The following is a 17,979-nucleotide window of genomic DNA, read 5'->3' as shown; positions in this document are numbered from 1 at the left end:
GTCTCCCCCACTCCTCAGAGAAAACTATGGTCCTGAAGTTTTTACCATAGCCTTGCTTGTCTTTTTACTTTTATTCCTAAACAGTATTTTATTTAGTTTGTGTGTTTGGGGACTTCATATAAGTGCAATTATACTTTATTATTCTTCTGCAACTTGTGTTTTTCACTCAGCGTCTTGTTTCTGCGTTTCATCCATGTGGCGTGCGTGGCTGTAGCTCACTCATCTCACTAGGTCGAGTTGTCTTGGTGTAAATGACCACGGTGTGCTTATATGTCCTCCTGTTGATAGACTTTTGCTGATTTACAGTTTTTTGCTACCATGAAAGTTCTTATTAATGACCTCAGGTACTGATGTATGAGCATCTTGGGTATATCCATAGGTATGGAATGCTGGATTGTAGGGTGTGTGAATGTTCAACTTTACTAGATAATGATAAATTTTTTTCAAGTTATTTGTATCTATTTATATTTTTGCAAGCAGTGTATCAGAGTTTCCATCCTCTACATAGTCATCAACTTTTATTAATATCATCAAACTTTTAACTTTTTGCTAATCCAGTGGGTATGAAATGTTTGAATTTGTATTTCCCAGAATATCAATGAGGTTGAGCATGTTATTCTGGATTTATTAACCACTTGTGATTTCTCCCTGTAATGAATCTGTTTGGGTTTTTTGGCCCATGTTTCTATTGGGTTATTTCCATTGTTTATGTGGGTTGGTAGGAATTCTGTTAATTCTGGGAACTAATCTTTTGCTAGTTATACATCTGGGAGATATCTTCTTCCATTAGTGGCTTGTCTTTTTATTTTCCATACAGTTAGTGTTTTTGATGAAGAAACATTCTTATTTTTTGATTGAGTTGATTTACAATATTATATTAGTTTCAGATGTGCAATACAGTGATTCAGTATTTTGATAGATTATACTGCATTTAAAGTTATTCTAAAAATATTGCCTATATTCCCTGTGCTGTACAATATATCCTTGTATCTCATTTATTTTATATAGTAGTTTGTCTCTTTTAATCCTCTACCCCTATCTTTTCCCTCCTCCATCCTTCTTCCCACTGGTAATGACTAGTTTGTTCTCTATATCTGTGAGCTGTTTCTGTTTTATTTGTTTGTTTTATTTTTTTATGTTCCACATATAAGTTATAACAAACAGTATTTGTCTTTCTCTGTCTGACTTATTTCACTAAGCATAATACCCTCTAGGTCCCTCCACATTTTTGCAAATAGCAGAATTTCATTCTTTTATATGACTAATGTTCCATTGTGTGTGTGTGTGTGTGTGTGTGTGTATATATATATATATATATATATATATATATGCCGTGTCTTCTTTATCCATTCATCTGTTGATGGACACTTAGGTTGCTTCCAGATCTTTGTTATTGTAAATTATGCTGCTGTGAACATTGGGGTGCCTATATCTTTCAAGTCAGTGTTTTTGTTTTCTTTGGGTAAACACCCAGAAGTGAAATTGATGGATCATATAGTAGTTCTATTTTTGGTTTTTTGAGGAACCTCCGTACTATTTCCATAACGGCTGCACCAATTTGTATTCCCACCAGCAGTGCACAAGTGTTCCCTTTTCGCCTCACCAGCATTTGCTACTTGTGGTCTTTTTGACAATAGCCATTCTGACAGGTGTGAAGTGATAACTCATTCTCAATCTTATCCATCCTTTCTTTCATGATTTGCCCTTTTTTTGTGTCTCAAGAAATCCCTTCCTACCCAGAGGTTCATAAATATAAAGTCCCATATTGTCTTCTAAAATATTTATAATTTAATCTCTGTGAATGGTGTCAAGGTGTCCAATTTTATTTTTACTATATGGATGACTATTTGTTCCAGGACAATTTATTAAAAGACCTCCCTTTTTCCAGAGATGTATAAATGCCAGCCCTGTCATAATTCATGCCATAAATAAAGCTTCCGTCTGTATGTGCGCCTGTTTACAGAGGACATGTGTGTTTGCATTGTCCAGGCACTTCCCACCTCCCTCTGACAGAGTCAGTGTGGCCACAATACTTCCTCACAGCTGCAGCTGCTCCAGGTTCCATATCTGCAAATTTCCACATCGAAGTGGAAAAAAGTTTTAATACTCTCTTATCTCGAGTTTCTTTTGGACCACCCGGGAGGTTGTGAATTCTCAGGGGAAGCCCTTTTGCCCTGTCCATTTCATGCTGGGTGTCAAGGCAGGCAGTTTGCCTTGCAGATGCCTGTGGGGAGTGAAGGTATTTACTTCCAGGTCACCTTACTCTCAGGGTGTAGCCCTGTGGGCAGGAGGATGTATGGAGGGGTCTCACCATAACCTCCTCTCCCTCGGTGGCCCTGGGCTTTGTCCTCTGCCCCCTGCATCCCATGGGACAGTAAAAACCGAGGCTGGGATTCATCTGGGTGGTAAATGTAGAATTAATGAAGACTTGTTTTGTTTACATCTCAACTTCCCACTTTCACTTAGTTTTTGGGATTCTTAGTCTACTTTCTTGGCAGCTCATGACACATTTAGAAGGATTTCTTTCTTCTGGAATTTTTAGTTATTTTTCAATGGGAGAGTCAGTCAGAGTATCTAGCTCTTCAGACCATGGAAGTAGAATTTGGCTAAATTCATTTTTTAAATTGCGTTATGTTTTGCCAATCTTGCCTAAAGGTTTGTTGGAGACTGAACCACTGCAAGGAAGAGATGAAGACACAGTAGCCAGTGCTGACTTCCCTAGCATGCTCTCTGAGGAGGAAAAAGAAGAGTTAAAGGCAGAACTAGTTCAGGTATGTTTAGTAATCTTCTTATTGCTGCTATGTCTATCTCCAAATCCTGAGAATTATTGTTAGTTGGTATAAGTTGCATATTACAATTATGTTGTCTTTCATTTAATAAGGTTTAATAAGTGATATATTGTAAGATGATTCATTTTTCTGAGGTATTTTTGTAATGCTAATTGTCCATTATCCATTGGTGGCCATAAGAAAACAAATGGTTACGCTGCTTAAGCAACAATAATTAGTTGTAAATATGCACCTCTTACTCTCCTTAGTATCACAATGCTATGGGGACAATAAATCACTTACAAACCTTATGGAATTCCTTCAAGACCTTGGTACAGGCGCAAGCTGCCTTTGAAGAGCAGTTGTTGATTTAGGTCAGCAGCTTAGCTCAACAAATACTTTGAAAGGATTTATGTTTATAATGAAAACTTCATTCATAGAAGCAACTGAATTTATTAAGTTGATGTGCTCTTTTTCAGAAGAATAAAGCTCCGGCGGTAGAGAGGGAAGCTATGATGACTTTAGGCTTCATTAGAGCTTGTGTAGTTGCCGTGGGCATCTGGACCTAGAGATGAGGAGGGTGCCTGGCTCGTCGTGAAGACAACTCTTTGTTCAAGCCATTTGTTTGTAGCACCCACTACAAACACTTAGCTACCTCTTAAATACTTTGCTAGGGAGCGTTTACATTGTAGGAGGAAAGGGCAGGAGAAGGGAGCTTCTCAAGTAGAAGAAGCAGTAGGGCAAGGGGGGAAGAGGCCAGCATTCCTCCCCATCTGAATCCCTGGCTCAGAGGGGAGGAAGCTCCTGGTCCAGCTGGAACAAGGCTTGTCTTCTTCCTCTGGCCTCTTCTACAGGCTGGAGACACAGCTCTAAATTAAGCTTCACCTTACCTTCACCCCTCTGTGTCCACCTCAGACTCTCCAAGCGCTAAGGTTCTGATAGTGTGTGTTTATGACAGCTCATAATAATACTAAAGACATTTCAGGTGCTTTCATAAGACACACCCTGCAATAACCTCATGATAAAATGAAAGAGCAGCTTGTTCTTCTAGTACAGCAGAAATTATTTTAGTAAGGACAGTGCCTCAGATCAAATAGCCTGGTTCTTGAGCTGGATCTGTCTGTGGCCACTGATCCAGAACCACCTCGTTTATTTCAGATTGGCCACACCTGCCAGAGTGCCCGGACCAAAGTCAACCTAAACAGAGAATATCTGAGCTCCACGTTTTTTTAAGGCCTGGAATCCTGGATTATGACTTGTTCCTGTCAATTGTGTTGACAAAAGTTATATTCTGCAGACTGGCATCGGCTAACTGATTCTGAGCTGAAATTTAACTCCTTCACTGTTATCATCCAAGTTTAAGTTCATACACAACCTCTGTAACAGACCAACTTTTATAAAATGACTTGATTTTTCTCAGTTCTGGGATTACTGGGATATATATATATACACACACACACACATACATACATCTATGTTTCTTGTGTGCCTGCATGCTGTATTTTCTAAACTTTCAACAATGAGCAAGTATTATGTTTATAATCAAGAAACAGTAAGCCTTGGTTCTCAATGGATGCCCCCGTGAATATAAAAAACTAGTGTTTTCACACATTCTTGTCTCATTTGGCCACATTAATGACCCTCCAGTGTGTCTCATTCCTAAGAGTTTTTGAGGCTGACTTCTGAAAATAACACCAGACTCCTTGTTACTTTTTCATGTTACCAGGATTAATGTTTTCATCCTTTAGGATGCATTAGCCTCCATGCTTCCTGTCTCTTATTTCTGGATTCCTCAGGGATGGAGAGGCACCATGTCTTGCCAAAGGTAGCAGTGTAACCCCCAGGGGCACTGGGCACAGCTGTTTGCCTCAGGCCCAGCAAAAAGCAAAGGAGGGGATCTTTGCTGTTTTTCCTCTTCACATTTCCATTTCTTCTCCCTCCATCTCAGGCCACCTCTGCTTTCTGCTCACTCTTTTCTTAAATCCACTTTCTCTGCCCTTTCACAGCGTACGTGCGCGCACACACACACACCACAAATTAGGTTCTTTCAAATCACACATGCATTCAGATTACCTTAAATGCTAGGGTTTAATTGCATCAAGGGCATCTCAGCAGTCCCACGGCTGGCCCTATGAAGAACTGAGACATCGTGCAGATAGCTCAGCTTCTCTGCCTCAATTCTCCACAGATACTCCTCTGGGGCCCCTGGTCATAAGCAACCCCTCTCTGTTTGAGGGAAGATCCTACTGGGTCTGTTAGCCACTTGGGTAACAGGACACCTCACAGGTCAGCCTATTAGACTGCTTTTGAATCAGGCGGTAAGTTGTGGCCGTGATCCAAAGCAAGAGCTTTGTGTAGGGGGACTTCTTACGTCTGATTGCTTTGCTTAGAGGGGTCTCGGGGTGTGCCAGGCACCCGCTCTCCACTTCTGTACACTCCTCTCCCTCGTTTCCTCAGTTTCTCCCACTGTTTGCTGGCTGTGCTGGATCCCCGCCCCACTGCTTTACCCTGCACTGTTCTGTGGTCTATATTCCCATGAGGACGCCCTTAGACTTCAGGCGAGCCTGTAACCCCATTCAGCCACACAGCCGGCACGTTGTTGTGCTTACCAAGTGCTGGCAGAAGGAAGACCTGTCCTTGTGGGGAGAGACGTAAAATGAGCCAGTATTGTCCGAGGGGATACATCTTAGCCGAGGTCTGCACCTTAAAAGAGGAATCTGTCGTTAACACAGTTCAGTCTCGAGTTTGTTATCATGTTCATGCAATATGTGTGTTTTTAAAAGTTCCTTCAGTGCGGGGCCAATATCACTTCTGATCTGGTGCAGTTGTTTGTGCACAGAAGGTGTGCAATTAAGATTTATAATTAACTTGAATCATAGCGCCAACAAACATTTATATTTGTGAATACGGGAAGAAGTTTGTTTTTTTTTTTTTTTTTTTATACAAATCTTGTCAATATATAAAGAAATACTATTTTGTTTCAGATATTTGTTCTCATTAGTCTTATTACCAGCTGCTCCTAACATCTTTTCTGAGGTTTTTTTGCATCTATTCTGTGGATTACTTTTTCCTTTCTCCCTTTTTAAATAAACTTGCTCAATACTTCTGTGCTACTAACATCCCGCTCCCACTTTCATTTCGCTAAGCTGCATTTGATGCTCAGTATTCTATAATGTGGCTTGCCTTTTGAAAAGGATGAAGTGTTGGCATTAGAACTGTAAATTTATGATTATATAACAATCAAGTACTGCCAGTGTCCCCTAGATAGAATGACTCAAGAAAAATGAGCATTAATAGGAGTAGGAAAAATACCAGACAGCATTATCAAGTAGACAATGGCTGTTGCTCAGTGTGTCGTTCCCCAAGAAAAGCACACAGTGCCCTCAAGCCACCCGTCTCTTAGCCTTTACAAAGAAGTGCCCTAAGCTCTTCCTTCCTCTCTCAGTTTTTTTCCTTCAAGACTTTCATTTTTTCTGGACTGAGCTAGGGAACAACTAAAGTCTTCACAACCAATACTGTCTTATTGTAACACCCCTCTGTGTTAATCAGGGTTCTCCAGAGAAGCAGAACCAGTAGGATATATATATATGTATATAGAAAGAGATTTATTATAAGGAATTAGCTGTTGTGATTCTGGAGGCTGGCAAGTCTCAAGATCTACGGTCAGCAAGCTGGAGACTCAGGGGAGCTGACTGTGTAGCTCCAGTCTGAAGGCCTAGGAAGAGCCAATGTTACAGTTTGAATCTGAAAAAACAAAAAAACAAACCAACAACAACAAGACAAAACAGTGGCCCAGCTCAAAAGCAGACAGGCAGATAGAGTTCCCTTTTACTCAAGGGAGGGTCAACCTTTTTGTTCTATATAGGTCTTCAACTGATTAGATGAGGCCCACCCACTTTGGGAGAGCAATCTGCTTTACTCAGTCTACCAATTCAAATGTTAATCTCATGCAAACTAACCCTCACAGACACACCCAGAATAATGTTTGACCAAATGTCTGGGCACCCCATGGCCTGTCACACCCTCCCAGATGTTATTTGCATTTTAATTTTAATTCTCCCATACTCTTAGCCAAGGCAGGAGTAACCAGGAGAAGTGACAGGACTTGAAGCAGTGTATACAAGAGACCAAATGCTCTTACTCCTAAACATCATACTGATACTTAATAGTTTATGAAAGTATTTCTTTTTCTGGATTTAAGTTAGATATTTTATGTAATATAGCAGATTAAATAGAAAAGTAAGTTTTCAATCTTCTAATATAAATTTCATATTGAAGCTAACTCATTACTTAATTTATAATTTTTTTCAGTTTTTATTGCAATAAATTGGCATAACATAAAATTAACTATTTTAAATTGAACCATTCAATGGCATTTAGAAACTTACAGTGTTGTGTAACTACCACCTCCGTCCAGCCCCAAAACATTTTAATCGTCCCAAAAGGGAACCCCATACCCACTAAGCAGTTGCTTCCCATTTCTCTTTCTTCTCTGCAGCCATCAGCCTGCATTCTGTCTCTATGGATTTAGCTAGGTATTTCATGTAAATGGAATCATACAATATGTGACCTTTTGTGGCTGGCTTTATTTCACTTAGCCTAGTGTTTTTGAGGTTCACCTGTGTTGTAGCTTATATCAGTACTTCATTCATTTTTACCAGTGAATAATACTCCATTTTATGTATATACGGCAATTTGTTTATCCATTCATCCTTTGATGAATATTTGGGTTGTTTTCACCTTTTGGCTATTGTGAGTAGTGCTGTTTTGAGCATGCATATGCATGTATTTGTTTGAGTACCTGTTCTCAATTCTTTGGAGAATATACCTAGGAGCAGGAGTGCTGTGTCATATGGTAATTCCATGTTTAACTTTTTGAGAAACTGAGAGACTGTTTTCCACAGTGGCTGAACCATTTTTCATTCCCACCAGCAATGAACAAGGGTTTCAATTTCTCCACATCCTCACCAACACTTACATTCCTATTCATTCATATCTGAGTAATCAAGTTGAAATATCTAATCTTGTGCATAAATATTTATCCTATAAGAAGATCTTCTAAGGGGTCAAGAAACCAAAGAACCAGACTATCAGTTTCTAGTGAAGATATGATTCATTTAAAATTAAAGGGAAAAGGATATCTTAAATACTTTAATTGATGATTTACCTGCCCTCCAGCTCATTCCAAAACCAATTTGATATGGCTGCAGAGGTACTTACAATGTAGAATTTGCATACTACCTGCATCAGAATATCTGGGGGTGCTTGTTAAAAAATATATGTAGGCTGGCCTCACCAAATTTGAGACATCAGAATCTCAGGGCATTAAAAGGGGCCTACTTCTGGAATCTGCATTTTAAATGTGCTCTCTGAGTGACTTTTATATAAACTGAAATTGAGAACCACTGGTGTAACTAGGCCAAAAATTCTCCTTAGTCAAATAAGTGAATGAATCTCACCAGGATTGTCATTTAAAGCATTTGTGATTAAAGGCCTTTCTGCTGTGTCAGGACTCTGCTCTGCAGAAAGAGACTGGCCATTTTCAGTCTTGCATGTTAATGTAATTTAAGATTATCTGTTTTTTCACCTTCTGGGTTTTGCTTAATAGATATTTTGGCATATATTTAGATCACTGATAAATAAATGAAAGCTTTAAGAAGTGTGAGCCTTACATTTTATTGAAATGGTGAGACTTTCATTATAGAACCTGACAATAGACCCAACTGAGTAACTGAGTTCGTGTTTCCATCATTAGAAGTTTTTTCTTTACAAATGCCTTTTAAGGTATGCTTCGATTTTAAAATTATTAGGTGTGGAATTTTATCTTTCTTTAGGATGGTGTTTGGTAAATTGGTCACTTCAATGTTTCTATCACTTTTTGGGATCGTGGATTTCATTAGAAAATTGTGAATACTTTACCCACTCCTCCCACCCCCAAATAACTAATGAATATCTTACTGTCCCCCATAGTTTTGAATAAATTTCTGGGGTTCCATAGATATAAGATGGAGAATACCAAGATGTTTAAAGCTCTTTCTTCTTCTCTACATCTTTAATTTCTTTCTGCAAGTTAAAAAACTTCCCATTAATTTTGTTACAAGTTGGAAACTACAGTAACACCTGATACATATGCAAAACCAGATTCCCAGTCACTTCAGTCACTCAAACTGAAAGAAAGCCCAAAAGGTCTTTCTAGTACAGAATAAAAGGCTGGAATGAAGCCCACGTATTTTCTATGGTAAGAGAGCTAGACATACAACCTTGAGAAATCTTAGGCAGCAAACTAAATGCAGAAGAACACATTGACAAAGATGAAAAAGTGGAATATAACATGAGAGCAAAAGGATAGAAGGGTTTGATTTTAAAATGACAGTGTGGGGCTTCCCTGGTGGCGCAGTGGTTGAGAATCTGCCTGCCAATGCAGGGGGCACGGGTTCGAGCCCTGGCCTGGGAAGATCCCACATGCCGCGGAGCAACTGGGCCCGTGAACCACAACTACTGAGCCTGCGCGTCTGGAGCCTATGCTCCGCAACAAGAGAGGCAGCGATAGTGAGAGGCCCGCGCACCACGATGAAGAGTGGCCCCCGCTCGCCGCAACTAGAGAAAGCCCTCGCACAGAAACGAAGACCCAACACAGCCAAAAATAAATAAATAAATTTATAAATAAATAAATAAATAAAATAAAATAAAATGACAGTGTGTTCTCATTTAATGGAGAGACTAAGAACATGATCCCCTTTGGTGATCCCTGGGTGCACTCCTTTTGCAGTAATGAGTATATGTCTGCATCCTGAAGATTCTTGCTCATCAAGAAAAGACAGGGTGCTATTGATTATAACATGTTTATGGAAGGTGAAATTCATTTTAGAAAGACTTTAAAAAGATTTCTATGAGCATACGAGAAATGTTCCATAACCATAAAAAAAATGGATAATGTTAGATTACTAGGACATTTTGCTGATATTAAAAGCTCCAAGATATTGTTCTTTTCTACTAGATGATTTAAGATGCTTGATTCAGTATTTCTGCCTGTTTTGCTTAAGTGATTTTTTGTGAATGCGAAGGTTTACAGTGCTATTTTTGTCTGTTCACCATTGGGGTAAAATCTTCCTTGCTCTAATAAAAAGGACTAATTTTTGCAAAGGTAACTGTCATTGTTGAGATGTGCTTTTTAGCAGCTACGTCTCTGGTGACCCAAGGAACACATTTGCAAGATGACTGACAGGGTTAGTGATGCTCCTTGTGGTCAGAAGTAGAGTGACACTTAGAATGTAAATGAGACACAGATCTCCATTAAAAAAAGTAATAATCTCGTAAAGTGTCAGGCACTTTTTTTTTTTACCTCTGTGCGTGTGGGATACTAAGGGAGTACTACTGATTCTCTTCTGGCTTCACAAAGAAAGTCACAAATATTTATACTTTTCAGAAAACAAAGATGTAAATTTAAGCAATATTACTAGGGCAATATGTTACAAAGTGTGACAATGGAATAAAGTATGATAACTGGAATCAAAGACTTCGAGGAGGTTCAAAATTATTTTCACAAAATATAGCAATGCTCTCTAAAATCTGGCTATTTTACAGAACTCCTTTGTTAGAAATTAGATTTGCAAGAGCAATTTTTTCATGACTTATTTATTTTATAACTAGAAGTTTATCCCTTTTGATCCCCTTCACCCATTTTACCCACCCCCCTCCCTTGCCTCTGGCAACCACCAGTCTATTCTCTTTATCTATGGGGTTGGTGGTTTTTTTAAGATTCCACATATAAATGAGATCATACAGTCATATAGTATTTGTCTTTCTCTGTCTGACTTCTTTTACTTAGCATATTGCCCTCAAGGTCCATCCATGTTTTAAATGGCAAGATTTCCTTCGTTTTAATGGCTGAGTAATATTTCTGTATGTGTGTGTGTGTGTGTGTGTGTGTGTATGTATGTAAAATATCTTCTTTATCCATTTATCTATCAGTGGACACTTAGGTTATTTCCATATCTTAGCTATTGTTAATAATGCTGCAATGAACATGGGGGGGGGGTGCATGTATCTTTTCTGAGCTAGTGTTTTAATTTTCTTTGGATAAATCCTCAGAAGTGGAATTGCTGGATCATATGAGAGTTCTATTTTTAATTTTTAAAAGAATCTCCGTACTGTTTTCCATAGTGTACAAGAGCAATTTTATGATGCTGAAGAGATTTGCTTTTCTGCTAGCACAGGGGAAACAGGAGATACATCAGTACAAAGACTTGTACATGAATGTTTATAGTAGTTTTAGTTGCATTAGACAGACCCAAATATCCTTCAGTAGTTGAATAGAAAGCAAACTGTGGTATATTCATACAATGGAGTACTACTCTGCAGAGAAAAGGAAAAGCCATTGATGATTTAACAACATGGATGAATCAAAGATCTCAAATTATTATATTGAGTGAACAAAGTCAGGCAAGAATGAGTTTATACTGTGTAGTTCAATTTATATTAAATTCCAGAAAATACAAACTAAACTCCAGTGAAAGAAAGATCAGTGACTGCCTGGGTGAGGGAAGAGAAAAGGGAGGGAGGAATTACAAAGAAGAACTAGAAAAGTTTTGGAGGTGATGATTTCTTCACTATGTTGATTAAGGCGATGACTTCACAGGAGTATACATATATCAAAACTTACAGATTGGACACTTTACATGTGTACAGTTTATTGTATGTTAATTACATGTCAATTAAAATTGTTAACAAGAAAAATCAACACAAATCACTCCCTTGCATACATCCTCTCCTCCCTTGTTCATTCTCTCCTGAGGCACCACCTTGGCAAACCACAATGTATGCTAGGTGTGGTTGGCAAAAAATAAACAACACTGACTAATAACACTTTAAAAGAAGTTGTTAGGCATAGACTACAAAACCAGTCTTTTGTTCAAAAATTATATCTATGTATAATTTTAGGAAAACGTTTGGACGATTAGAAACCAAAAAAATTAAGCAGTGGCTATTTCCTAGTAGATTACACATGATTTTTATTTTCTTTATATTTTGCTGTATGAGTGAATTTTTTACAAGGAGTAGTGATTTCTTTTAGAATCATTAAAGCTAAAAAAAATCTACTTTCATTTTTAAATATTAGACTGTCTTCTCTACAGGATGTGTTTGCTAAGGCCATGCACCGGGCTATGTAAACAAGAGGGCGCACAGGCTGCTTTGGAGCACCGAGGGCACCCGTGTGTGTTTCAGCTGGTCTGACCTCTTTCCCCACCATTTTCCCTCCTACCTGTAGCTAGAAGATGAAATTACAACATTACGACAAGTTTTATCAGCGAAAGAAAGGCGCCTGGTTGAGATAAAACAAAAACTCGGCATGAACTTGATGAATGAATTAAAACAGAACTTCAGCAGAAGCTGGCATGATGTGCAGACTACTACTGCGTAAGTATACGTTTTTCTTAAAAATAAATCACTCAGCCTGCTGTCTTGCCTCTTCAGTTTTTTTCCCATGAGGCTGATTTCATACTGGTGGCTAGGGAAAAATATTTTCTCCAGAAGTAAAATAAGGAAATATGAATAATCATTAATATGTTGCATGATGCAGACTCTATAAAGTAGCTTCATGAAATAAAACTTTGTTCACCAACACTGTTTTCACTCAGACTACTTTTATGGAGTTGTACAGTTTAAAGTTCTTTCTCTTCATTATATATATATATATTTTTTAACATTTGTTAAATATATACTTTTTCCTTATGTTTTCTCATAAAATTCTAAATCCTCAGAATACTTGGCATTCACTGCATATTTTGAGTTACTATCAAAAATGGTTGACAGCTTTAAAAACTGTACAGGGGCTTCCCTGGTGGCGCAGTGGTTGAGAATCCGCCTGCCAATGCAGGGGACACGGGTTCGAGCCCTGGTCTGGGAGGATCCCACATGCCACGGAGCAACTAGGCCCGTGAGCCACAATTACTGAGCCTGCGCATCTGGAGCCTGTGCTCCGCAACAGGAGAGGCCACGATAGTGAGAGGCCCGCGCACCGCGATGAAGAGTGGCCCCCGCTTGCCACAACTGGAGAAAGCCCTCGCACAGAAACGAAGACCCAACACAGCCATAAATAAATAAATAAATATTTAAAAAAAAAAAAAAAAAAAAAAAAAACTGTACAGACTTTTTGTCCATTTACGTGAAAAGAAAAGCTTGTACCTCTCATGTTTGGGGGTGTGCTTTTATCCCCAGTACTCTAGGGAATGTTAGAACTGGGTTAAGGCCACATGAAATAATAGAATATATTGGTTTCTGCCCCCGGTTTCTGGCACAGAGCTCCCAAAACCCTTATAATTTCCTACGTGATAAGAGCACCAAGAGCATCTTTTGTTCTAACATTTGCATTTTTTGTTAAGCATTATTCATTTTTAATTAATTAATTAATTTATTTATTTTTGGCTGTGTTGGGTCTTCGTTTCTGTGCGAGGGCTTTCTCTAGTTGTGGCAAGCGGGGGCCACTCTTCATCGCGGTGCGCGGGCCTCTCACTATCGCGGCCTCTCTTGTTGCGGAGCACAAGCTCCAGACGCGCAGGCTCAGTAGTTGTGGCTCACGGGCCCAGGTGCTCCACGGCATGTGGGATCTTCCCAGACCAGGGCTCGAACCCGTGTCCCCTGCATTAGCAGGCAGATTCTCAACCACTGTGCCACCAGGGAAGCCTCCTAACATTTGCATTTTGACCCTGGTTCCTGACACAGAGTTCCTAGATCCCTTGGAATTTCCTGGGTGATAGCAGTATCCTTGGTTCTAATGAGGCGACTCTTGGTGGACTCCTGGATGAGGGCTGGTCACCAGAAAGACCAAGCCATGATTTGAAGCTTGGAACTCTCAGTCCCACACTCCCGTTCTCTAGAGAGGGAAAAGGAGCTGGAAGTGATCTATCATGCCTACATGATGAAGCCTCCATAGAAATCTCAAAAATATGGGGTTTGGAGAGCTTTAGGGTTGCTGAACACATGGAGGTGCCGGGAGGGTGGCGTACCAGGAGAGAGAATGGAAGCTCGGTACCCATCCCCACATGGCTCTTCCATCTGGTTGTACATCTGTATCTTTCATCATATCATTTTTACAATAAATCGGTAACCTAGTAAGGAACCTGTTTTCCTGAGTTCTGTGAGCCACTCTATCAAATTAATTGAACTCAAGGAGGAGGTTGTGGGAACCTCTGATTTATAGCCCACTGGTCAGGAGCACTGGTGATGATCTGGACTTGCGATTGGCATCTGGAGTGAGGTGAGTGGGGAGCAGTCTTGTGGGACTGAGCCCTTAACCTGTGGGGTCTGACTCGATCTCCAGGTAGATAGTGTCAGAATTGAGTTAAATTGTAGAACGCCCAGCTGGTGTCACAGAATTGCTCGGTGTGAGAACCCCCCACACACATTTAGTGTCACAAGTGTCTTGCGTGTGCTGGTAAGTGTGAGAGTACAGGAAAAACACAAGAGAAGCAAGTTTTTCTTACTTAGACCAACAGAAATGTTTTCAGCTTTGCCATTATCTTCCTGTCTGATATTAGGCAAGGTACAGAATAGGTTAGGGTATTCTACAATCATGCTTTCATGGGGTTACTTTTTAAATTGCATGAAATATTTAACTATTGTGGTACTTCTCTAATGATTTAAAATATTTTGCTTGCCAGGGGGTCTTGTGCCGAAGGGAAGAAGGTGCCCGCCTCATAATGCGATTGTTCTTCCTTTTGTGTGTTGGGAGCTGGGGGCCGATGGAGAAACCACAGAGGCTTCCTATCCCTTGACCCCAGATTCCACCATCAAGAAATTTTTGTCTTTGTGTTATGCATTTTCTTCCCTAGTATTACTCCTTGGAAGGTAAAGATATTACATTGCTAGTATCTAAGTGGGAAACAATTTTTCTCTTTGCTGGTACATTTCTCCCAGGCATAGAGGGGCCTGGTAGTAAGAAAAGGTACCCATGATGGACAGCAATTATTTCAGTTTGGCTGGGGGCTAACTTTGCCTGCTGGTTACTGGGAACTAAGATCTAAGACCTTAGTGAAGATGCCCTTTGCATGAGGAGTTAGATCTAAGAGGAGCCTGACGTCTCCACACTGTGGTTCCCTTAGTGTCCATGTAAAGGGGAATATTCTCTCCAGCTCTAAGCGCCTAGCAATTCTATCTGCATCTGTGCATGTGCACCCCATGGGCTCATCCAGAAAGGGTCAGGATACAGTCCAGAGTAGGGCAGGATGGAGCCAGGAAGCCCATCAGTGTCTCTCCAGAGGTTGACCAACCTTCCCCAACATGATGATTATGGAAGAAGATAAGAAACTACACACTGATGTTTATCAATTTAAAATATATATATTGCCAACACCGTATGAACAATCTCCTGAAAATTCAGAATAGCTGGATTTTAGGCACTAAATTAAATGAGCTTATCTGTCAGTAGTTTTGCTTTTTGTCTTTGCACTTTGGTGACCTATACCAATTAATGGCCCTGATAGGGTGAGGCCGAGCCATCTCTAATTCCCTGGGTCTGGTGACCTCTGTATTTAATCCAGGTCTGGGGTTTCTTGTCACTTGATCTGAACTTCCTTCTGGGGTGTCAGAACCAGGCAGGATCTTTCTGCTTGGGCTCCCTGACCACACTGCAAGGATAAGAGAACCCAATGGAGGGAGGGCAATTCGGGCTCTTCTGTTGCTGAGAGGAGGGAGGGAGCAGGGAATATCTGAGCAGAGGGTGTGGCCAGTTTGTTCTGGGTCTGCCAGGGCAGGCGGCGGGGGGAGTGAGGGGAATGGGTCATGGTTTCCTGAGACATGGACTTAGAGCAGACAAGTTCAAGGAAGGCTTGTAGCCTCTTTGCGCACTGGAGAATATATAGTTCCTGGTTTTCCCATGTTTGAAAAACCAATTGGTTTTATAGTCAGGCAGTACCCTTAGTATCAGGCTTTTTGTTGAATGAGTAGAACAGATTTATTCCCTGGGGTTTTCGAGTTTAAAGTCGTGGTCAGGAAAACAGAGTTTTGTTTTTGTTTATTTTACAAGTTTTTTACAAGTAACCGGTTAAAAGCTAAGTGTGACAGGGTTGTAACGGCGAATCCAGGGTATTGTAGGGGATGTACAGCAGGGGATGGAACCTTGCCTGGTGTCTCAGGGAAGCTTTTGTGAGTAAGATGTTTAAGCAGAACTCTGAAGGATGATTTGGAGTTTAATCGGGCCACGGGGGCAGGAGGAGCGTCCTGGGGGAGGTACAGCTGGTTGAGGCTGGCAGAGAAGGCTCCTCCTCCTAAGGAAAAGCCGTCCAATTACTTAGTCTTGTTGAGATGGTGGGGAGAAGGGGCCGGGGCTTGTGGCATCTGTTTATAACAGAGTTATTCTTTATCCACAGGCAATAGAAAGCTGTTAAGGGGGTCCTGACAGTTTGTTTACCCAACAAGTGTTAGTGAGTGTCTGCTATTAGGCATTATTACCCAGGGGCTAATCTAAGCCTTCAGGATACAGGATTCAACAAGATGGACGAAGTTCCTAATCTCTATGAGTGTTGAAAGGGAAAAGGGCAGGAAACGAGCAGCAAACAAATGAGGATCTGTCGGGATGTTATGATGAAGACCGCATAGGTTGAGGTACTAGAGAGTGACTCGCGGGAGAGCGTGGAAGCTGCTTTGATGGGTCCCCGACAGGGGAATCCTGTCCTGGGAGGTTTCTTTGAGCTGAGACCTGAGTGACAGAAAGATATGATCTTGTGAGGATCTGGGGAAGAGCTTTCAGGCTGAGGAAAAAATTGCCACAAGGACACTGAGGCAAGACCTGGCTTTACAGGTTTCAGGAAGCAGAGGAGAGGGCTGTGTCTGGAGTGTAGTGAGAGGAGCTTGAGGTCAGAGCCTCTGGGGCCTCCCAGGCCAAGGGGAGAAGTGAGGATTTTATTCCAAGAGCTTTGGATGCCGTTGGAGAATTTGCAGCAGGAAGTGACTTGTTCTAATTCACCTTTTTAAAAGAACATTCTGGTTAGTTTGTGTAATACAGATTGTGAAGAGGCAGGAATGGAAACCAGAAAATCATTTATAAGACTGTTGCAGTGGCCCGGGTTGTCATGATGGAGAGTCATGAGCAGAGAGGGGACAGGATCTGGAGGGCGACCCAATGGGACTTCCCAGTGGTTTGGAGGTGGGGTGGGCGGTGAGGGAAATCGAGGGATCAAGTGTGACCTTAGGTCTCTGACTTGGGCTCCTGGGTGAATACTGAGACTGGTTACAGCAGTGGGGGGTTAACACTGTAGTTAAGCTGGTGGGCCTGGGTGAATACTGAGACTGGTTACAGCAGTGGGAGTTTAGCACTGTAGTTAAGCTGGTGGGCTGTGCACTCCAACCAACTGCCTGGTTTGACATCTGGGTCCCCTGCCTCCATGACATGAGATCGTATTAGTACCGATCGTAGGTAGTGAGGATTCAATGAGTGCAGAACAGTGTCTGACACTCTGTAGGCCTGTTTGCTGTTCTAGGAAACGGGTCTGGTGAGGACACCCAAGAATTCTGTTCTGGCTGTGCGCAGTCTGAGACATCCAGTAGATAAACAAGTTTATATGTTGAGAGGGCAACTCGGAGGAAAAGTCAGGGATGGAAATGGACATTTGAGAGTCATCTACATATTGATGCATTGAAAGCTGCAGACCTAGATGAGATTTCCTCAGAGATGAGTTAATAAATACAGATGATCATGGACTCACTAACCTTTAGGAATGATGTGAACTTTCCTTTTAAAGAAGAATAAATCTCTTTCTTAAGAGGGAGGCATGAGTCTATCAGCAACATAATTTCAGGAGAGCATCTTTCTCCCACCATTTGTTCTTGGCTGCTGAGGGAAAGGGAAAAGTCTTAATCATATGTTGGGGGGAGGGGGGTGGACAGAAAAGCAGAATCTATTTTTCCCCTGAATATTTAAATCCCTGCTCTTAGCGTCCATGATACCCATTCTAGAACAATATCTATACCTCATACAATGAAATTTTGATGTGGGGAAATGATGAACTGGGGTAAGGTTAGATTGGAGAGAATTAGATTTCAAAGCACTAAAAAGAATTTCAGCTGTCAGAGTATTGCAGGTATCCCAGAGGCAATACTTTGCATACTGATTAAGCAATCATGACCTATTTAGTTTGATTTATAATGAAAAGAAAATCTGTGACATGTTAATGAACGATCTTGGCATATTTTAGTCTGTGGTAGGATTCAAATT

The 17,979-nt window shown here is 40.7% G+C and overlaps 1 protein-coding gene across 4 annotated transcripts in view; it reads left to right on the top strand.

Moving 5' to 3' along the window:
- TPD52L1 (TPD52 like 1) overlaps positions 1-17,979 on the top strand; it is a 102,585-nt gene that overhangs the window by 62,430 nt on the left and 22,176 nt on the right. For all 4 annotated transcript variants that reach the window (XM_007190793.2, XM_007190792.2, XM_007190795.2 and 1 more), the window contains exons 2-3: positions 2,656-2,771; positions 12,037-12,185. In XM_007190793.2, coding sequence (XP_007190855.2) covers positions 2,656-2,771; positions 12,037-12,185 — 265 coding nt within the window. The remainder of the gene's footprint in view (positions 1-2,655; positions 2,772-12,036; positions 12,186-17,979) is intronic.

This window comes from Balaenoptera acutorostrata, chromosome 14, assembly GCF_949987535.1.
Source record: "Balaenoptera acutorostrata chromosome 14, mBalAcu1.1, whole genome shotgun sequence".
NCBI lineage: Eukaryota > Metazoa > Chordata > Mammalia > Artiodactyla > Balaenopteridae > Balaenoptera > Balaenoptera acutorostrata.
Note: the sequence above shows the minus strand (reverse complement) of the source record. Positions and strands in the feature narration are given on the sequence as shown.